The following is a 20,097-nucleotide window of genomic DNA, read 5'->3' on the forward strand; positions in this document are numbered from 1 at the left end:
CTCCTTCCTCTGGTATGGTACCAGATGTTCTCTAAAGGTCCCAGTGGGCTGCCATATCCTCCAAGCACATTAGAGCCTGCTGTCTGCTGCTCCATCTTTTATACTAAGGGGGGCCAGTTCTCGCAAGTAGACCCAAGGACCCGGTCCAGGCGACCTGGGCCCCAACAGCAGCCACTTTCGCTCCTGGAGCTCATGGACCCAGTAACTATCATTCAGGCGGGCCCGAGAACCCAGACCAGGAACCCGGGCCCTGCCGGATCCCCCATCCTCAGGGCTCACAGAGCCAGCACCCACTGCACACAGATTGGCATGGTTTGTCTCACCTTGGCATCGGTCCAGCCTGCTTCCAGCTATAGCTCATGTTGGTGGGTGCTACAGCTTAGCCTGTCCCAGCCAGCTCCAGTCCTGGCCCTAATGTGAACTTGCTGGTGTTGTGGCCTAACCCATCTCCTCCTGCACCCCTTCCCGGTTCTTAGATGTGCCAGTGGATGTTGTGAATTGGCCCAGCCTGGCCCACCCCCAGACCTGACCCATATGTATGCTAGTGGGTAACCTAGCCTGATCTGGACTGCTCCTTGCCTTGGTTCTTGTGCTCACTTACAAGGACTGTGTCCTGACAAAGGAGTTCCCCAAGCTCTTCTATCAGGTCTCCTCCCAGTGGCAAATCTTGTGCATAGCTATGGGTCCTTGGCCCAGGTTGGACTCACTCCACCTCTTCTCCTGACAGGAACAGTATCCATGTCCAACCAGCCCACACCCATTCTGGTTCTTATTGTTATGTCTTACAATCCAGCCACACTTGGTCCACACCCAAACCCAGCTCTCACATGGTTCAGCGGGAGTTGAGACCTAGCCCAGTCCATTCTACACTCACCCTGGCTCTCATAAGCACCAGTGGGTGCTGGAGTCTGGTCTGGCACTCCCAAGACCCAGTCAACATCCATGCTGAGGGAGATTGCCAGCTATGTCCAGCCCGGTCCGCTGCCCCCATTCTGGCTCTTGGCACTCACCAGTGGGAACCCCAACCCAGGCATGTTGTCCCTTTAGCTCCCAGCCACAGATCTTGTGTATACCGATGGAGACTGTAGTTCTGTAAGAGTGAGCCCACATACACCCCCTCAACAGATTTCTGCCTCTAGTCCTGATTCTTCCGTGTGCTGGTTAGTGTCATGGCCCAGGTTAACATTACCCATCCCCTGTTGTGACTCTCACTTGTGGGTACTATGATCTAGTCCTACCAGGTAGGTGCCCAGCCCTGGCTTTAGTGTATGTCAGTGGGTGGTATTTGATGATGGCTGATGCTAACTTCCCCAGCTCAGATCTCATATGTGTGTAGGTACTTTGGTCTGACCCTTAAAGGTCTTCCCGTTACCCCCTCAAACTAATCGGTCTCAACCTCCTGGCTTATGTACAAGTACAGTTTCTTTGTCTATGGAAGTTCCTCATCTGGACATGAACCCCCAGGTCCCCACTCACCCCCACTGTGCCATCCCCCATGTCCCCTGTAAGTCCATATCCCCAAGTCCCCAGAGCCTGCTATGAGGCTGCCTGATGATGCTGCCAGGTAGGTGTCTCAAAAGTCCCCGTTTTTCTTTTTTTAAAAAGGCTTATTTATTTTAATTGGAAAGTAAGATTTACAGAGGGAGAGACAGAAAGATCTTCCATGGCCCAGCATGGTGGCCTAGCAGCTAAAGTCCTCGCCTTGAAGGCTCCAGGATCCCATATGGGCGCTGGTTCTAGTCCTGGCAGCTCCACTTCCCTTCCAGCTCACTGCTTGTGGCCTGGGAAAGCAGTCAAGGACATCCCAAAGCCTTGGGACCCTGCACCCGCATGGGAGACCTGGAGGAAGCTCCTGGCTCCTGGCTTCGGATTGGCTCAGCTCCAGCTGTTGCGGTCACTTGGGGAGTGAATTGTGAGATGGAAGATCTTTCTCTCTGTCTCTTCTCCTCTCTGTATATCTGCCTTTTCAATAAAAATAAATAAATCTTAAAAAAGGAAAAAAAGATAGATCTTCCATCCGCTGGTTCACTCTCCAAGGAGCCACAATGTCCAGACCCGAACTGATCTGAAGCCAAGAGCCAGGAGCCTGTTCCTGGTCTGTCACATGGTTGCAGGGTGCCAATGCTTTTGGCTCTCCTCTACTGCTTCCCCAGGCCATAAGCAGGGAGCTGAATGGGAAGTAGAGCAGCCAGGAAATGAACCGGCACCCATATGGGATTCCGGCGCACACAAGATGACGACTTTAGCCACTAGGCTACTGCACTAGGCTCAGAACTCTGTTTCTCAAATAATTAAAGAGAAACAGAGGCAGAGAGAAGACTTTGATCCACTGATTTGCTCTACAGATGGCCACAACAGCTGGGGCTGGGCCAGGCTAAGGCCTGAAGTTTCTCCTGGGTGTCCTTGGTGTGTGCAGGGGCCATCGTCCACTGCTTTCCCAGGCACATTGCCAGAGTACTTGATCAGAAGTGGAGCAGCTGGGACTGAAACCATTCCGAAATGGGATGCCAGTGCTGTAGGCAGCAGGTTAACCCTCTAAGCCACAGTGCTGACCCCATCCTGAGTTCTAGATGTATATATAATATATATGTGTGTATCCATATGTAGATGAAGGTACCTCAGAACATTCATGGAAACATGGAAGTTATTTTTTCACGTAATGCTTTGAAATAGGCTCACGTTTATGTGCTTTTCAGCTCCTTTCACTGAGAAAACCTAACAACACCACCCCACTAGTGATGAACATACGAGGTACACAGATCTTTTTTCCTGAATTTCTTCTTCCACTGAAAGAAACCAGAGTACAAATAAATACACGTATTATTTAAATGATAGTTAACCAATAGAATAAGTTACTTGGGTCACAGTGTTTTACTAATAATTGGTTTATGAACTATTCATCCAAGGTAGTGAAACTTCTCCATTGTGAGAAGGGAATGAAATCACTGGTCTTATGAAATAAAAGGTAATTTAATTTAATTTACTTCTGTTCTACTCTCCTCCCCCAAGATTTACCAGTTTTCGATCACTTTGAAAATATGTATTTGTTTTCATTTATTTGGAAGACGGCATTCCTGAAAATCATGTTGAGTATAACTCTGAATTATATAAATATGTACTGAACTCAGCTCTGTTTGATAAGGATAATAAAGTAAGCAGGCAAAATCAGCAGTAGAGCAGAGGGAATACTAGAGGACTTGAAAAAGTTCATGGTAAATGTTCATTAGGAAAAGCATGCATGGGTTTAGATTTTGCATGTGTGCCAAGATAAAACCATGTATTTTCTAATTCCAATTTATCTTCAGATGTTTTGAAGTTCTTTGTAGAAGGCTAAAAATGTGTTTGGGTAGAAATATGCTGTAAACCTTTAAAAATATATTTATTGGGGCTTGCACTGTGGTGTAGCGGATTAAGCCTGAACACTTTTATGGACATGGGTTTGAGTTCCAGCTGTTCCATTTCTGATGCAGCACCCTGCTATTGGCCTGGGGGAGCAGGGGAAGATGACCCAAGTCCTTGGGTCCCTGCACCTACGTGGACGACCAAAAAAAAAAAAAAAAAAAAACCTCACGACTAGCCCAGCTCTAACCATTGCCACTATTTGGCAAATGAACCAGTAGATGAAAGGTCTGTCTCTGTCACTCCTTCCAAATAATAACAATAAAAAGATTTGTATGTTGGAAAGGCAGAGTATTAGGGGAAGAGAGAGAAACTGCAAGATTACTCCCCAATGGCCACAACAACCAAGTCTGGGTCTGGCTGAAGCCAGGAGCTGAGAGCTACATCCAGGGCTCCCACGTGGGCAGCAGGCCCAGGCGTTTGGGTCACTTTCCACTGCTTCTGAGGTTCATCGGTGGTTAATTTGATGGGAAGTGGACTAGTTTGATCCGACTCGCACCTAGGGGATGTTGGCATCAACATCACAGATAGTGGCTTCACCTGCTGCACTGTGCTGCTGGCACTGGTTAAGTACTTTTAAAATGAGGATGATCTCAAACTGGGTTATCTGCCTTTGAAATGATCCGTGATGTTAAATAACATTTATTAGTCAAAATAATGGAAATATTACTAATAAGGTCAAGGTCACCATGCTTGATGAAGTGAATTGAGAGTCAGAAATCCTTTGATCAAATCCTGATTTTCTTACTAGGTGGATTTGTTATGTTGGGCGAATCAAATAAGCTCTGCAGTCATCAGTGTCCTCATCAGGAAATTGAAGCAGGTGGTCAGTAAAAAACACCATTTTCAGCATCATAGTCTGAATTTCCAACCTTGCTCAGGAACCTTACAGATACAGAGACAACAGTTTGATTTGTGAAAAGCTTGCATTTAAAATCTAAATATTAACATTTTTTCCAAGTGTCTGTTTTAGATACTTTATTTGTCTTTTATGTTCTACTAAAATGGTGAGAATAGGATTTCATTTCCAGATTTCATGAATAGCTTAATTTTTTTCTTTTCAAATACTTATTTGTAAAACATTTTTCAGGTTATAGTGTGTATTTATGAATGCTATGTGTGGATTTACCTAGTGAATTTCTGGACTCCTCATTTTTTTTTTCATTTTCTGATAGTCACAGGATCTTAATAAGTGATTCAAATCCAGTCTTATGAGTGATATTGTTGAAAAGGTTGTTTTACTTATTGGATTTTCTCCCATCTCTCCATCTCCATTAAATCTTTTCCACTCAACCCATATTATCTCCTTATATTAAAAAAAATCTGCCAGATGATACTTGAGTGTGAAGCATCTGTCTTCAGATTTTGCCAAGAATTTTCCAGCATAATGTTCCAATACATTACCTGTCATTTTCATCTCTTCCTTCTGAAATATGAGGAAATTCAAATGATATTTAAGAAGGCCAATACTTTGAAATTAATACAGGCCAAGAAAATGTAGATGCTTGTTATAACAGATTTTAAATGTGTTTGGAGCTTTTAAATCTTAAGCCTTTCGAAACACCATACATAAACATAGCAGCCATATCTCCTTTTTTTGTATGCAGTAGTAACTTTACCCACATTCTTGCAGTGAAATAATGAAAGTTATTACATTAATTTTTAGGATAATTTCTCCTCTCACTTACTATTAGTCTTGGTTTTCCAAAGTTTATCTTTTCAGAAAAGAGCTGACTTTCTACCATTGGCTGTTTCACAAAAAATATTTTACCTCGTAAGAATTAATTGATATATAAACTAAAAAAATTTAGTGTGTTAGTTTTAGCCCAGATAGTATGTTGCAACAGATCATTTTATATTCACAAACTCTAAAATATTTGTTTTAATAGTTATTCTTAAATTTTATAGACATGTTAGAAACATACAAGTGTTGTATCATATTAAATGTATATAATGTATTTTAATGATATAAAACTAGATATATAAAATATGTAACTTAGGTTTATTTTTATTCAGAAGATTAGGAATCTTTTTTATTTGACTACTAATTCTTTCTTATATAAATTCCATTAGCACTATGCTACTCTTGATCAAATGACGGAAATGAAATGTTGCCTGGTGATCTTTTGTTACATGCTTTTGAAATATTGAAGCATGCCCTAATCTCTTCTTTATGTATGCTGTGCAGTGAAACTTATTTTTTTCTCTGGAGGATGTTGGAAAGCTCTCAAATAGTTCACATTTATTTACCATTCTGCTACACAGAACTCACTTATTAGATTTTTTTTTAAAAAGCCATTCATTTTTTTTATGTTTTTTTCAGTGTATTTTTTTTATTGTATTTTTGTTGACAATCTTTACATAGTTAATTACGGTAAAAAAAAAAAAGGTTCAGGGGGTATAAGGAAGTGGGTAATAGTATTATGTCCATATTGTTTCCATCATGTATCTGAGGTAAAGGGGGATATGACGGAGAAGCTCCACCCAGTTTCCCACCCACCCCAAGTCCCGGATGTGGGGCATGCTCTGAGATCCTTGCTCAAATGGTTTTAATAGTTCTCCAGTTATGAATCGCTGCCAGTTACACTCGATGAGGTTGTCCACTGATTGACATAGTCCATCACAGAGTCTTCATTTGCCCAGTATTTCGCTGCCAACATGTAGCTGAGGTGGTTGATTGACTTGCTCTGTCCTCTGTCTTTTCTTGACTAGGGTTCTGAGTCCAGCAGTTCGATTGGGGAGATCTCCAAAGAAACTTTGAGGTATTCCCAGACCAGATTCTTGTATGTTCTAGCAAGCACAGGGCCCGGCACAGTCCGTCACCATGATCAGCTGGTGGTTTCAATTGCTGGGTTGGTTCTGTTTTCAGTCCTGATTTCCACTGGAACCAATGGGTGTTACAGTCCAGCCTGGCTCTGCCCAGCACACACTCGGCCCTTGCATCAACCAGTGAGAGCTGCAGCCTAGTCGGGGCGACCCACAATAACCCCCACCAGGCCCGCCCCCTACCCTGGCTTGCCAGTATGTGTAGCAGTGGACCAGTCTGTCCCCCATCCCATTTGGCTTTGTACTTGTCACTGGGTATTAAAGCTTAGTTCCATCTAACCAACTCAACTCTCTAGCCCTCACGGATGTTGTTGAGTGCCTCTCTGTCTAGCCACCCCAGCCCCCGTCCTAGTTTTCATGCCCTCCCGTGGAAGTAGTGACCCAAGAGGGGGGAACCCACTATTTCCCTCTCAAGTCTCTCTCACTCCCCGTTTATGCACTCTTCGGGTGGTTCTGTGATTTGACTTGACAGAATTAGTCCCCAGTGCTGGCCAGCTTCTGCCAGTTGATGCTGTGGCTAAGCCCAAACATCCCTCACCCACTCTAATTTATGCTTGCACCAGCAGGAATAATCCGCCTAGCCTGGCTTTTCCCTGATCTAGTCCACATGCAGCGCACAAGTGTTGCAGACTTGCTTAGTCTGGTCTGTCCCCATTCCAGCCCAAGCTCTCCAGTGGGAGTAGCTGTCCGGCGAGGGGACCAGTCCCTTAATCCCCCCACCGGCTCTGCCCCTCCCTTCCTGGATCTCGCGTGTGCTGGTTGGGTGCTGCAGTCAAATCCAGTACAGGCAACCTCACCCTAGCGTTCCATAGTGTGCAATGGTTTTGTCGTGACCAGTCCCGGCTCGACCCACACTCTGTTCTGGTGTTCGGAGTTACCAGTGTATGACATGAACTGATTCAGCCGGTCTGCCCCTGACCCATGCCAAATGTATGCCAGTGGGTAACTTTCCATGGCCTATTCTGGGCTGTTTCCTATCACGCTTCTTGCGCTTACCTGCAGGGACTGTGTCCTGCCAGAGGAGTTGCCCAGGCTCCTCCATCAGAACCTCTCCCAATGCCAGATTTTGCGTATACCAGGGGGTCCTTGAGCCAACCCTATTCAGTTCACCTCCTGTCCTAGCAGGAACAGTGGCTTTTCCTGGCTGGCTTTCACCCCATTCTGGTTCTTGTTGTTGGATGTTTTAGCCCAGCCAAAGCCATTCATTTTTATGTCCTAAGGTAAAATATGTCCTATTTTTAAAGACTCTACCAAGGAATAAACAGTGACAATGTTTCTGTCTTCTCCTGTCTATGATAAGTTCCCCCAGCAAAGGTTTGAGAACGAGGCTTTGTGCTGAGTGATGCCGATGGAGAAATGGTAAGACAGTTCTTACCCTCAAGGGGCTCGCAGTAAAGCAAGATCAGATCAAGATAAAATCCTATTGTTAAAAGATGTGCTGTTCCACTTTACATGTCTATTGTCTGTTTATGTATATCTATATAGTCATGTCAAATGTTGAAACATGAAGCACTAGGATGTAGAATATGGAAAAAGTAGTGTATGTCTTGAAATGACTGTCAAGACATCTTGAGACATGGTGTCTACTGCAGGATTAGCACTAGTTGATTGGAGGAAGGAAGTAGTTCAGGTGAGGAAGACTCCTAACTCAGGAGATGAGTTTTGTCATTCTTAGAATGACATGGGTTTTTTTTTTTTTATGAGTCCCTACCGTGTATGTGTGTGTGTTTTGGCCTTTTGTGTGGGTGTTGATTAGTTGCCCCCTGTTTGAGGCTACACTAGAAATGTGGTTTGTGATAGAACATCCGAGAAGCTGAAGTTTTCCCACCAGCTCATGAGGTAGAACAGCTTAACAGAGCTTACCAGTCACAATATGTAACTCAGGACATACTTGTATAAGACAGTATCCTGTGACTTAGGTCTGAAACATTATCAGAGCCTTATATAACATGATTAGTAAGAATCAGGATCCAGATAATGTGACGTACATAATGCTACTAAAGTGTGGCCAGCTTTGTGTATGACTTATATCCTCATTTCTAACTTCACACTGTGATTAAAGATGAAGTATTGATGTTCATTTATGTTCCTGTTGATGGGTAAAGGATAGGATATATTTTTGCTTTATTTTGAATTTTTTGAACTATAATTAAAATTCACTATTTTAAGGTGAAAATATGGTGTTTTTATTTGTTTAGTAGTTTTGCAATGTGGTGCAGCCAGCAGCAGCATCTAATTCCAGGATACTCCTACCACATCCATCTTTCTCCCTGCTCTCCCTGCCATCTGCACCTGTTGGTCACCTTCAATCTTTCCCCTTCCTGCTTCAGCCTCTGCCAACAACTTGTCTCCCTTTTAATCTATGGACTCTCCAATTTTGGAAATTTCATAAAAAATGAAACTTTTTTTACTTTGTTTAGACACTGCCAGAAACGTCTTTACCAGATTATGCCACAAATTTGAAAGACAAGAGTTCCTTAGTTTCATCTCTCTATAAAGTTATCCAAGAGCCACAAAGTGAGGTGAGTACTCTTACAGTTTATGATACCATTATTTTCAGTTGGTTATGCATACTTTTTATTATGAAATCTAACATATATGAAAGGTGAAGAAAATGTTTTAAAGAACAATATGAAATGAAATTCACACACCATTCTGCCTCCCATAGAATTATTTCCATATTCCCAAAGCTGTCTGTGTGTGTGTGTGTGTGTGTGTGAGAGAGAGAGAGAGAGAGAGAGAGAGAGAGAAAGAGAGAGAGAGAGAACAGTTTAATGACCACATGTGTAATACTATGTCAGTGAATAAACTTAGGTGGATGTAAAAATGTGACGTAATGTGGGAACTGTGTGTTGGTCTGATGAGGTGAATTGAGATATGAATGAATTAGAACCAGAGAGAGAAAAAAACCAGGGACAAGAACTTTCCAGGAGAGAGATCAGTCATTTGAAAGGCTGTTAGATAGATGTGTACAATGTGTTCAGGAAATGTATAAAGAGAGTCTATATGGGTATGATGCTGTCAGCTGGAGTGTGGCTTTCAACTGAGTACAGTTTTAGCTAGACATCCGATTAGAGGCTAAGAGTACTCAAGTCTGTTTCAACATCAGCTGTTCACTGAGAGTCATGTGAAGCCTCTTTGGGGTTCCAGAATGAGAGAGGTCCAATGCCAGCTGATGCCACACCTGAATAGCAGAGTCCTTCCATCCATTTTGTATTCTGTCCTATCTACATTCCTCAGTAACTGTTGAATACAAAACTTTTGCAAGGTTTTCCTAGTAGGTTCACCCAAGCTCAATAGTTTGATACCTTCCCAACTTAATTATTTTTCTGTAGGATTTATTTATGTGAAAGGCAGTGTAGCGGAGGGGTAGAGGGGAGGGGAAAAGATAAAGAGAGATTTTCTATCCTCTGTTGCCTCCCCAGTGCTGGAACAGTTGGGACTGGGCCAGGCCAGAGCCAGGAGCTGAAAGTCCATCTAGCTCTCCTCTGTGGGCGGTAGGGGCTATCTTCCACTGCCCTTCCCAGATACATGATCAGGGACCTGGGTTGGAAGCTGAACAGCCAGAACTCAGATTGGCACTCCAATAATGGATGTTGTTGTCTCAGGCGGTGGCTTAACCCAGTGTGCCACACTTTCTTGTGCCTCATTTCTACTACTACTAGAAATGTGTCTGGATTATAGACTTCCTACTTACGAATGAATTGTAAATGATCATTTGTGTGTTGCATGTTTTAGAGGCCAGGGTGCTTTTTAGAATGTAGAGAAGATACATCATAAGGTTTCCATCAGACTTCTAAAAAGCCCATTTAACAGACACACACACACACAATATACTTGAGGTGCCGTTCTTTTTAACAGGACTGTGAGAAAGAACATTCAGCATTTCACTGCAGACACTAGAGAACACCACCCATTCTAATACTTTACCTACATTGCTTCAGATTCATTCAGGTTAGGATGTCAAACACTGGCCATGTTTCCCACTGTGTATTTTATTGTTTTCTTTTCCAACACTTTTCCGAATGTGTATAAAGTAGTTAAAGGAGCTGGCTCTAGTTCTGACCCTTGTGATCCTGGCCTCTTTGTCTCTATTTCCTCATGTGGAAAGTGTGGATAACGATATTCTACCCTACAGTGCTTTGGGATTGATCAGGTTCCTGTGTGGGAAAGTACTTTGCAAGCCGTAACACACTGCACAGATGCCAGGCCTGAGTGGATTTCAAGTGCATGCCTTCATCCATTCTATTGGCAGCGTGTGATTTCTGCTTCCCCTTTGGATCTGTCTTCATTTGGCTCTACAGCAGATGTTTAATGTTGAATGTCAAACTGTTTCTAAAGCCTTTGAATGTGTTTTGATTAAATTTGATTCTCTGCTCATGCATACCATCTTCAGTATATATTCTAAGAAATTTTATAATTTACAAATACTGTCTAAGCTTATCAGGCTTTATCAATTGATCCATTTAAAACTTTCCCAGGGATTTATTGAAAAGCTGTGTCATGCTACAAAACAAGGGTACTGAGGCTGGCCCACAAACACATTTTGAAAAATTGTACTCCAAAAGCTAAGTCTTTCTTTATACCACTTTTAATCTCATTATTTAACATTCCTACCCTAAAATCTTTTCTTAGTATCTGTGAATAGAATCCCTTGTAGCCCTCCAGTTTCTTCGCTACCTTCCCATGGCCTTGATGGACATGTGTCACCCTCAAAAGAGCATTTGGAGAGTGGAGAAATATCCCTTACAAAGAATTAATGGTCAGAGTTAGGTAATTTTTTCAGCAGGAGAGATTCCTTTTAATCAATGTTTATTGAACTGTGACTTTTGTTAAATCTTGTTTAAATAATATTGACAATTCTCAGTTTACATATTTAATTTATTTCAAATCAAAAACACTCACTATAAATTCGTTTCTGTTCATTTCAATTATTGGTAGTGAAAAATCTGTTGAATAAATTGACTTAAATCTATTGCCTAAATTAATGGATAGCTCATTGAAAATATAAGATTTTTTCCTTGAAAAAACCAGTACCCTGTGAATTTCTTGACATACAGACTATGTGTTATCATTCTGTATGCCTTAAGATAACATTACCTATGAGTGTCTTTTATCTTGCTTTCTGAATTGTAAAAAGAAAGTATTTTCATGATACAGCCCACTCTATTAACTGGATGGGTTGGGGGAGGGGTGTGTGGTGGGAAAGGAAAAGGTTAGAGATGACTCCAAATGATGTTATATGGTAGTCACTGCTACCGGATGAAGCTTGGGAGGGAGATCCCATTTCATTTCCCCCATCCATGGCTAGTCATTTATGTATTGTCATGTATCTAGTCAGGAATGAAGGATGTTAAGGAAGAAGCTTACTGCCACATAGCAATTTCAAGAAGTAAAAAAAAGACACTGTTTTCACACCAATACTATCTGAAAGTTATAAACTGTTCTGAAATTTATATAGTGTAAATTTAATAAACATATGCTCCTATATACTTATGTTGCACTGTTTACCCTTCCCTTAGGGTTCAAAAAGTTTACTGAAAAGCTTAGTTATTAATAACTTGCACATCTCATGTAACAAGGTCATTGAAATGCAGTCCAGTTTTAGAATTAGCATTTCGTTTTTCTTGCAGTTGCTAGAACCTGTCTGCCACCAGCTCTTTGAATTCTACCGCAGTGGGGAAGAGCAGTTACTTCGATTTACACTTCAGTTTCTCCCAGAACTCATTTGGTGCTACCTTGCGGTCTCCGCCAGCAGAAATGTACACAGCAGTGGATGCATCGAAGCTCTTCTTTTAGGGGTTTACAATTTGGTTTGTATTTAATGTGTTAACACAATGTTTTTCAACAAAATCCAATCCATAACCTTTGTGACTTCTTTACTTTTTAGTAAAACTAATGTTTGTTTTTAGTACATCAAATGACTCAGTTCATTCTCTATCTCCCAAAAAAAAAAAAAAAAAAGATTTTATGTGGTTAGGGACCCTACAGGCATACATATAAGTGTGTCACTCTATCCTTAAGGATAGATGGAAGACTAGAAATCGTATGATTTCAGTTCTTTTAAGGAGGTATCTGAAAATATTGTTGTGTTTTACATTTTTTAAAGTTAAAGTATACCATCTATGAATGATGTTTCTGATCTTCACAGAAAATTTAGAAGCTCAGCTAATATTTACCATAGTTTTATAAAATGTGGTTATATCATTGATTTAGAATTTTCATTATGAATAGAGCTTGTATATAAGTTAAAATGATGCTGTAGATACTTACGATTTATCCTCTTTAAAAATGGGAAGAAAATTAAAGTCCTTTTGTATTTATATCCCTAAGTGATTTAGAGAATGTAACTGATTATATTAGAAAGATCGGTTATTAAGACTGTACATCTCTGTCTGTCATTCTAAAAGCTATTTGTTACTTACATTTTAAAAGTAAGAGGATGTGCATTTTACCTATTTTACCTGTTTCTATTTATGAATAATTGATACTAGAATATCATGGTTTAATTTCTACCCAGGTCTTTTAAAAATAGATTAACAAAGTAAATTTATGTGTAAAGAAGTAAAGATTTCAATGTATTTTTTTTCACTTTTATAGGAAATAGTTGATAAACAGGGACATAGCAAAGTATTGAGTTTTACAATTCCATCTTTATCCAAACCATCTGTGTATCATGAAGTAAGTGACATTTTACCAAAGTAAGTTTATAGTTTATTATCCCTAAGATTTGATATTGCTGTAAGTTAGGGTTTAATCATTGAGGCAAATAAATTTGATCAATATATCAGTATCTTAAAAAGTATAAAACACCAAAGTATTTATTATTTTCAAAGTAAAATGAAAAATCAAAATCTTTAAACTCTGAGCTAAACTCTAATAGTAAGAGCTCTATTGAAAGTAGGCTGTTTTCTTACCTCCTGATGGATAAGCTTAATCTGGTGTTTAAATGTGTAGCAATTGTACATTTCCATTCTAGAATTTTTTGAAAACATTTCTTGTTTATCCTTTGTAGTTTGATTTTAAACTAATTGAATTTTAGGTAGTTAAATATTTTTAATGTATATGATGTTCCTGGTGTTCATTCTTCATGGTATACATGTTCTAAATATTACATTTTCACTGGAATCGCTTTTGCCGCTTCATTTGAATGTCATTTCTTCAGCCTTCCAGCATTGGGTCCATGGCTCTGACGGAGAGTGCCCTCTCCCAGCACGGTTTGTCCAAGGTCGTGTACAGTGGACCTCATCCTCAGCGAGAGATGCTGACAGCACAGAACAGGTATACTGTTGACACTGAAAAATCGTTTTATGTGGACATTCAGTAATGTGCAATCAGTCATGCGTAGTAGCTTGTGTGACTAGTGAGTTGTTTTATGCAAGAGAAATGCACATCTAGATTTGTTATTAGGTTTCCGATGTCATCTGGAACACAAATGAATTTTTAAGATAAGTATGTGTGACTGTTCCTTGGGAAGTCTTCCTTTTTCCTGTTGACTTTTTACCGTCATTGGTACCTAACATTGTGCAGGTCTGTTCCCTGCAGTCCCAAGCCTCCCTCCCCTATGGTCGCCCTCTTGCCTATTTTTGCTTGATTTGTTAGAATTCTGAAAACTTGTTTATATTCTTTTGGTTTGTCTCTAGGTTTGAAGTATTGACATTCCTTTTGTTGTGTTACAATGCTGCCTTAACCTATATGCCTGGTGTTTCTCTTCAATCACTGTGTCAGATTTCTTCAAGGTAAGTGAAAAACTCAATTGTTTTTATTACGTGAACTCAGGAAAGCTAGTTTGCTGCATACCTAAATGTTTCTTGTTTTTATGTGATCATGTGTTTAAAATGTTCAGTTAGTGTAGAGCTCAGCCTACTCAACTCTTAGGGAGCTTCCTGTCTTCTGAAGGACAATCACAAAAAACTTGATGCAGGATGTAGAGCTTAATGATATGTAAGTGGAATATTTAACCAGAGAGTTATTGTATTAAATATCTAAAATGATGAAACTGTGAGGAGTTTTCAAGTTTAGACATGTATTTGACTTCTCTTTGTTTACTTTTATTTGTTTTTACTGTGCCAAGAATTACTGTGCCTTAAAATAAATAGAAAATATGGATTTAAAAACTTTTCTTGTTTAAAAAAATTGGAAACAAGGAGGTGGCTAAATAAATTATCATAGCCTTTAGTATATTATTGGAACATTAAAAAATAAAAACATTTAATGATAGTATATATACCATGGTTCCTTTTTTTAATGTGGCTGGAATATTAATAATGTTTATATCTAGTTGGTAGAATTATGATTTAAATTTTTCTCCTTTTTGATTTTCTGTGATGCTTTACATTTTCTCTAGGAACACATTACCTTCTGCTGAACAAAACAAAACAAAAAACAAAAAATGGTTGCCTGTGGTAGTTCAAGTTAATAAGGGGTATTATAGGATTAAGGAATTTATGGAATAATTCATATTGGGAGAACTTATTTAGAAAGCACAACTAAGCCAGAGGGAGGTCCATGGAGCAATTACACAGAGATCCAGCTGATCCACACACAGCAAGCAGAAAAGGGGAATGTGCTGGCCAGGATAGAAAGTCACGTGGGGCAGTGGGCAAGACAGTGAATGTGTGCCTAATCTTGTCTCTTGACATGGAATGTAAGTACTAAAGATGAAGCTGTACCAGCTATTAAGTTGAACTCTCTCCCACTGCCTGAGGACACCCTGATTTGGTTCAGCTGGTGAGTCACATGGCTGGTTGACTTGAGACATGGACTGCTGTGAGTCCTCATCAGTGTAATGCAACCTGCCCCTCTCCTCACTTGCAGACCAATGTTCCTGACCACCTGAACAGATCTCTTTTTGTTTTCTGTCCTTTGCCTGAGTTAGCCTTCCGGAGGATGAATTCTCCAAATACAGTTACTTCCTTTTACACACACACACACACACACACACACACACTGAAATAACAGTTATAGCTGGCAGTTATCCCCAGGGAGAAACACACACATTCACAATGGATGCACAGCATCACTGTTCTTTTCTTCCTCGCCTGTTTGCTATTCTCATCCTAGAGCATCTGTCTGAAATTAGTGTTCCTTGTTGAGAAAACCTGTAGCTGATCTTTTTTCATTTCTTTTTTCTTTCTTTCTTTCTTTTTTTTTTTTTTTTTTTTTGTGTGTGTGTGGTGTGGTAGGGGGCATGGAATAAGGAACATTTGTGCTCATTTAAATCTTGCCCATCTTTCACAACCCAAGTGAAGGTAATCTTGCCACCAGCTAGTTGAGCATGATTTTTGTGGGAGGTGTTCACTTGAGGAAAGTGGCAGAAGGGAAAACCTTTGTTCAGCTCCTAAATTCACAAGGCAGAAGAATGAGGACAGAAAAGAGGACAGAGCATAGACTCCCTGAACCTGGTCTTCTTTTTTTTTTTAAAGCTTTATTTCATTGACCTGAAAGGCCAAAGCAAATATCTTTCATCCACTTGTTTACTCCCCAAATGAGCCGCAACGGCAGGCGCTGGTGTGTGGGTGGCAGGAGCCCATGCATTTGGACCTTCTTCTGATGTTTTCCCAGGTGCATTGGCATATAAGGAATTGGATTGGAAGCAAAGGCTAGGACTCAAACCATTGCTTATGTGGGATGCTGGTTTCAACAGTGCCAAAATGGGCCTTCTAATTATGTTATGGTTTTAACTCAGAATATGTTAACTGTCTCATACGTTCACTTTTACTCTAAAAAGCAAGACAAATGTCTATCCCCAGAAAGTGAGAATTATAGCAAAGTGTTTTCCACACTTAGAAATCAATACTCAGAACTTCTCCCAGAAACTTATTGACGAAGTGTGTTTTCCAACAGAGATTTTATTTGAACATGGTTTAAGGATTTGGCAAATGTCCACGCAGGGCCAGAGTAACTGTAATACAGAGAAGGAGGTCATGCTGCTCCAATGCTCTTCTGAAGGTTGGATCTGCAGGTTTGGGATCTGTAAGGGAGAATCAGATGACAAACAGGGGAGTCAGTCATGTGGCCTGGTGGTTGACTTCTTTTGTTCTGTTTTGCATTTTATTTAAATTCTGTAAAGGGTGTTATGAGAACAGAGTGTCTTTGAATAGTGAAATAAAAAGAAAGCTGAAAGTAGGTCAGAGAATTCTTCAGTACTAGAAGACGTGAATGGAGATAAGTTAATGGCACAGTTGGACAGGACCAGACCTGGTGGGGTGAGGATCTGAGCTCAGCTGGTTGCCTCTTTGGATGTTCTAGAGTGGTCCCTTCCCACTGCAGGTTATTTCCTTATGGCACTTGAACCTCTTTGAGGTAACGAATCAGTTGTTATGGGCTTCAGGAAGTCAGGGCCTCTGGGGCTGTTTTGTATCCTGGGAACTTAGAGAAGTGCCTGGTATTCAGGAGAACCTTAGTAACTATTTGTTGAACAAATGAGTAAAGATAGATGATCTTTTCTACTTTAAATTTTGATTCTATAAGCAGAATTAGGACTAAAGAAATAGGTGTGTGTGTGTGTGTGTTTTACTCTGAAAGGATCTTTTATTGATGAATGTAAAATCACTACAGTTTTGGTTTTTAGGAGCTCCGAGAAAAATAACTCTTTGCATTTCTGAAGAAAAGGCTTTAGTTCAGCTCCTAAGAGACAACTGCTTTTTCTTTTATGTTTAGCTGGTGAGGGAGAATGAGAGAAAATGGGATCTTACATCTATGTAAATCTTTCAAGGGTGTTATTGTTTGAGAAAATTGCCTCTGCAGTTCAGACCTAAATGAATTTGAAAGTTGGTTGACTATTGTCGGCAACGCCTGCGTTGCCACGTACCCCAAGCAGAATGGAGGGACTAGGGTTACAAAAAAGACAACACACAATGGGTCACTCTTGTAAACAGAATGCGGTTTATTTGGGTTAGCCTGCCTCTTTTATAGTCTTCCTAGTTCCTCCCAGTATTATCCCAATGCTCAAGCAACTCCTAAGCTCTCCTGGGGGCATCCTAAAAAGGGGAAGTAAGGAAGAGGAACTTGCATTCAAGCCAGGGGCTAAATGTATCAGGCCAAGATTGCCCATTCTGTTACCCCTTAGAAACAAGCTAAGCTGTGGCGTTAACCCTTGGGAGACCGGGGCCTACAGACTATCCTAGAACCATGATAAAGTTGTTCTTTCTTAAGTCATTAATAGCAGTGCTGACTTACCTGACTAAAGCATCTTTCCCGAACCCTACCCCTCTTTCCTAATTTCTAAACCTGTATATGTCTAATCCAGTTACCGTCTTCATCAAGTGTGTTATTGATCCCTTCTTGGGGTTAGGACTGTCTCTGTTGCAACTAATAGCTGAATTATAACAGATTATTCCAAAAAGAACATTTCCAGGCCTGTTGTATCTGGGAAGAATAGAAATGGAAGTAACCTAGGATCAGCTGGACCCAGAGGCTAAGAGGTTTTTGGGACATTTTATCACATCTCATCATCTTCATTTGTTGGCATTTGAACTTTCCTTTTAAGCATAGGCTTCTTCAGTGAGGTCACTATTCACAGTGACCTCAGAGAGCCACATGCCCACGTTGTCTGCTTGTAGCAACCTCAGCAGAAAGAACGTGTTCCCTCCCAGCTTCAGTTTAGAAATCAATCCAGCCAAGGATTCTGTGCCAGTCTGAGGCTTTTGCATACCCTGTGGCATCATGGAGGAGTAATGAATCAGGTGGATTTGAAGAACAGTAACTGTGAAAGTGGGCATTTGCTTCTCCTTAACGTGAATGCCCAAGCTGGTAAATGGACTGATGGATAGGCTGTCTGTGTTTCTAGTGTGTTCTGACTTGTTTCTGTTGTGGGATTCAACCATTCTCCATGGTATTACCCTGCCTGTAGGGAAATGGATGACTGTTACTGCATTGGCAGGCAGGGAGGAAGAGGCAGAAGAAGGCCTAAAGCTGCTTCTCAAGGGCTTGCCATGCCAGTTAACATTGCCATTGTGCAGAACTTAGTCACATGGTGCCTTAGCTGCAAGGAAGGCTAGAAAATATAGTTTCTGACAGGATAGCCGTTGTTCCTAGCTAGAATGCCTCTCAGAGAGAGGAGGGAAATGTGCCTTACGTATTACTATTATTATTATTATTAAAAATAAATATTAGTGTAATTATCTCTGCCATGGGTAGTTTGATTGGTAGCCTTACCATAAATGATGTAATTAAAGTTGACTGTAGGAAAAGACTCATTCCTAAGGGTAAGAGGAATGGCAGTGCTTTTCATGGAAAATGGCGGCGGGGCACACGGTAGACAAAACTGACACTGTGCAATCTTCTGAAAAATCAGGGGACTTTCAGAGCACCATATTTTATAGCTTTCATCATGTGCTCTAAATGATTTATGTAGCTGTTCCCTGTGTACAACTTTTGTTTGGTTTCCTATTCACTACAGTAAATAGCCCTTAACTTTAACATTCCTGAATCATAATCACTAGACCACCAAGGAAACCAACTTTAACATTCCTTAATCATTTATCACTGTCAGCCCTGTTTCTTTGCATTCTTATTTGGTGTATGGTAGGTTGTTTTAAAAAGTCAGTAAAGACCTACTCATCTCTCTTTAGGATTCTGTCTTTGGTGCCATGTGTATGCAGCATTCGGGAATGTATAAATATTTGCTTATGTTTTATATATTTTAGAGTTTTAAATAATAAAACATTTCTTGTGTCTGAAATTTATTATGGTATACTGACTGAGACATGACTTCAACTTACAGTATTGTTTTGGACTGAGCAGTTTGTGTTGAGGATTTTCTCAGAAATTAGGCTCACATCATTGGTGCATTTATGGCAGTACAGCTAAGCTCCATGTAATGGGTTTTGTGGTAGCCAAAAATTACTAGTAACTGAAGTGACCAAAATTGCTGAGCCAATCAGAAAGTGAATCTGGTTCTCTTACTATATATGACCATTCCTCAGGCTTTATAATTTTTTTTCCATCCTAATTTACTCCGAAAAATATTACAGATCAATAGATACTGGGTTTGCTATGAGAATATACTTTGTTGGTTTACAGATGTTTTAAAAATTGAATTTTTACCAATTTTACAATGTGCTTTATTTATTTTTGTCTCTCTAGAATCTGTGTTTGTGGATATCCTCGACAACATGTTAGAAAATACAAAGGTGTAAGTAGCAGGATACCAGTTTCTTCAGGATTCATGGTGCAAATGTTAACGGGGATTTATTTTGCCTTGTAAGTTTATCTCATATACAAAGTAAACTTTTTCTTTGTTTGGAAAATCAGAGTCTGTTAGTCTATTATTGATGTCTTATAAACTTAGTACTTAGAGATAAATAATCATATTGTTTGTGAAAGTTCTTGATAAGGCTTTATTATTTGAAACATACCTTTCTAAAGTTCTTAAGAGGTTATAACCAACTACAATACTTCATTGTGTTTATTTAATCCAAGGCTAGAATGACAATCAGTAACACTTAAGTATACGCATAGTCTTTTTCTTAATCAGTTTTTAACATTAATTTCCAAACAGATTTTTTTCCTCCAGTGTGTATCTTCTTCCATTTTCGAAATTTTACCTCTTCAAAACCATTGTAAACCTTTTTGATTAGAAATAGTTGATTACGGATTGACTATTGCATTCTCATTTGGGTACTCATTCTTACCTAGTGACTTAAGTCCTAGCATTTTTCTTTGAACACTTATGCTTTGTAATTCTCTCATTACACATCTTACCAGTCTTTGTGTTATGATCACTTGATAACTGTATCTCTTAGTATATTATAAGCTTTTTGAAGTCACAGGTTGTGTCTGTAGGTGAAATCCAGCCTGCTGCCTGCTGTTGTAAATAAAGTTTTATTGAAACACAGTCACACCCATTTGTTTACACATTGTCTGTGA

General features: G+C 40.0%; 1 protein-coding gene across 4 annotated transcripts in view; it reads left to right on the forward strand.

The window, feature by feature from the left end:
* HYCC1 (hyccin PI4KA lipid kinase complex subunit 1) overlaps positions 1-20,097 on the forward strand; it is a 97,797-nt gene that overhangs the window by 35,570 nt on the left and 42,130 nt on the right. For all 4 annotated transcript variants that reach the window (XR_009247301.1, XM_058678352.1, XM_058678353.1 and 1 more), the window contains exons 3-8: positions 8,646-8,747; positions 11,859-12,038; positions 12,826-12,906; positions 13,391-13,506; positions 13,869-13,964; positions 19,315-19,431. Coding sequence is in view for 3 of the 4 variants with exons in the window: in XM_058678352.1 (XP_058534335.1) it covers positions 8,646-8,747; positions 11,859-12,038; positions 12,826-12,906; positions 13,391-13,506; positions 13,869-13,964; positions 19,315-19,431 (692 nt within the window). In the remaining variant the exon portion in view is untranslated. The remainder of the gene's footprint in view (positions 1-8,645; positions 8,748-11,858; positions 12,039-12,825; positions 12,907-13,390; positions 13,507-13,868; positions 13,965-19,314; positions 19,432-20,097) is intronic.

The sequence above is a fragment of the Ochotona princeps genome, chromosome 20 (genome assembly GCF_030435755.1).
Source record: "Ochotona princeps isolate mOchPri1 chromosome 20, mOchPri1.hap1, whole genome shotgun sequence".
In the NCBI taxonomy this organism is placed as follows: domain Eukaryota; kingdom Metazoa; phylum Chordata; class Mammalia; order Lagomorpha; family Ochotonidae; genus Ochotona; species Ochotona princeps.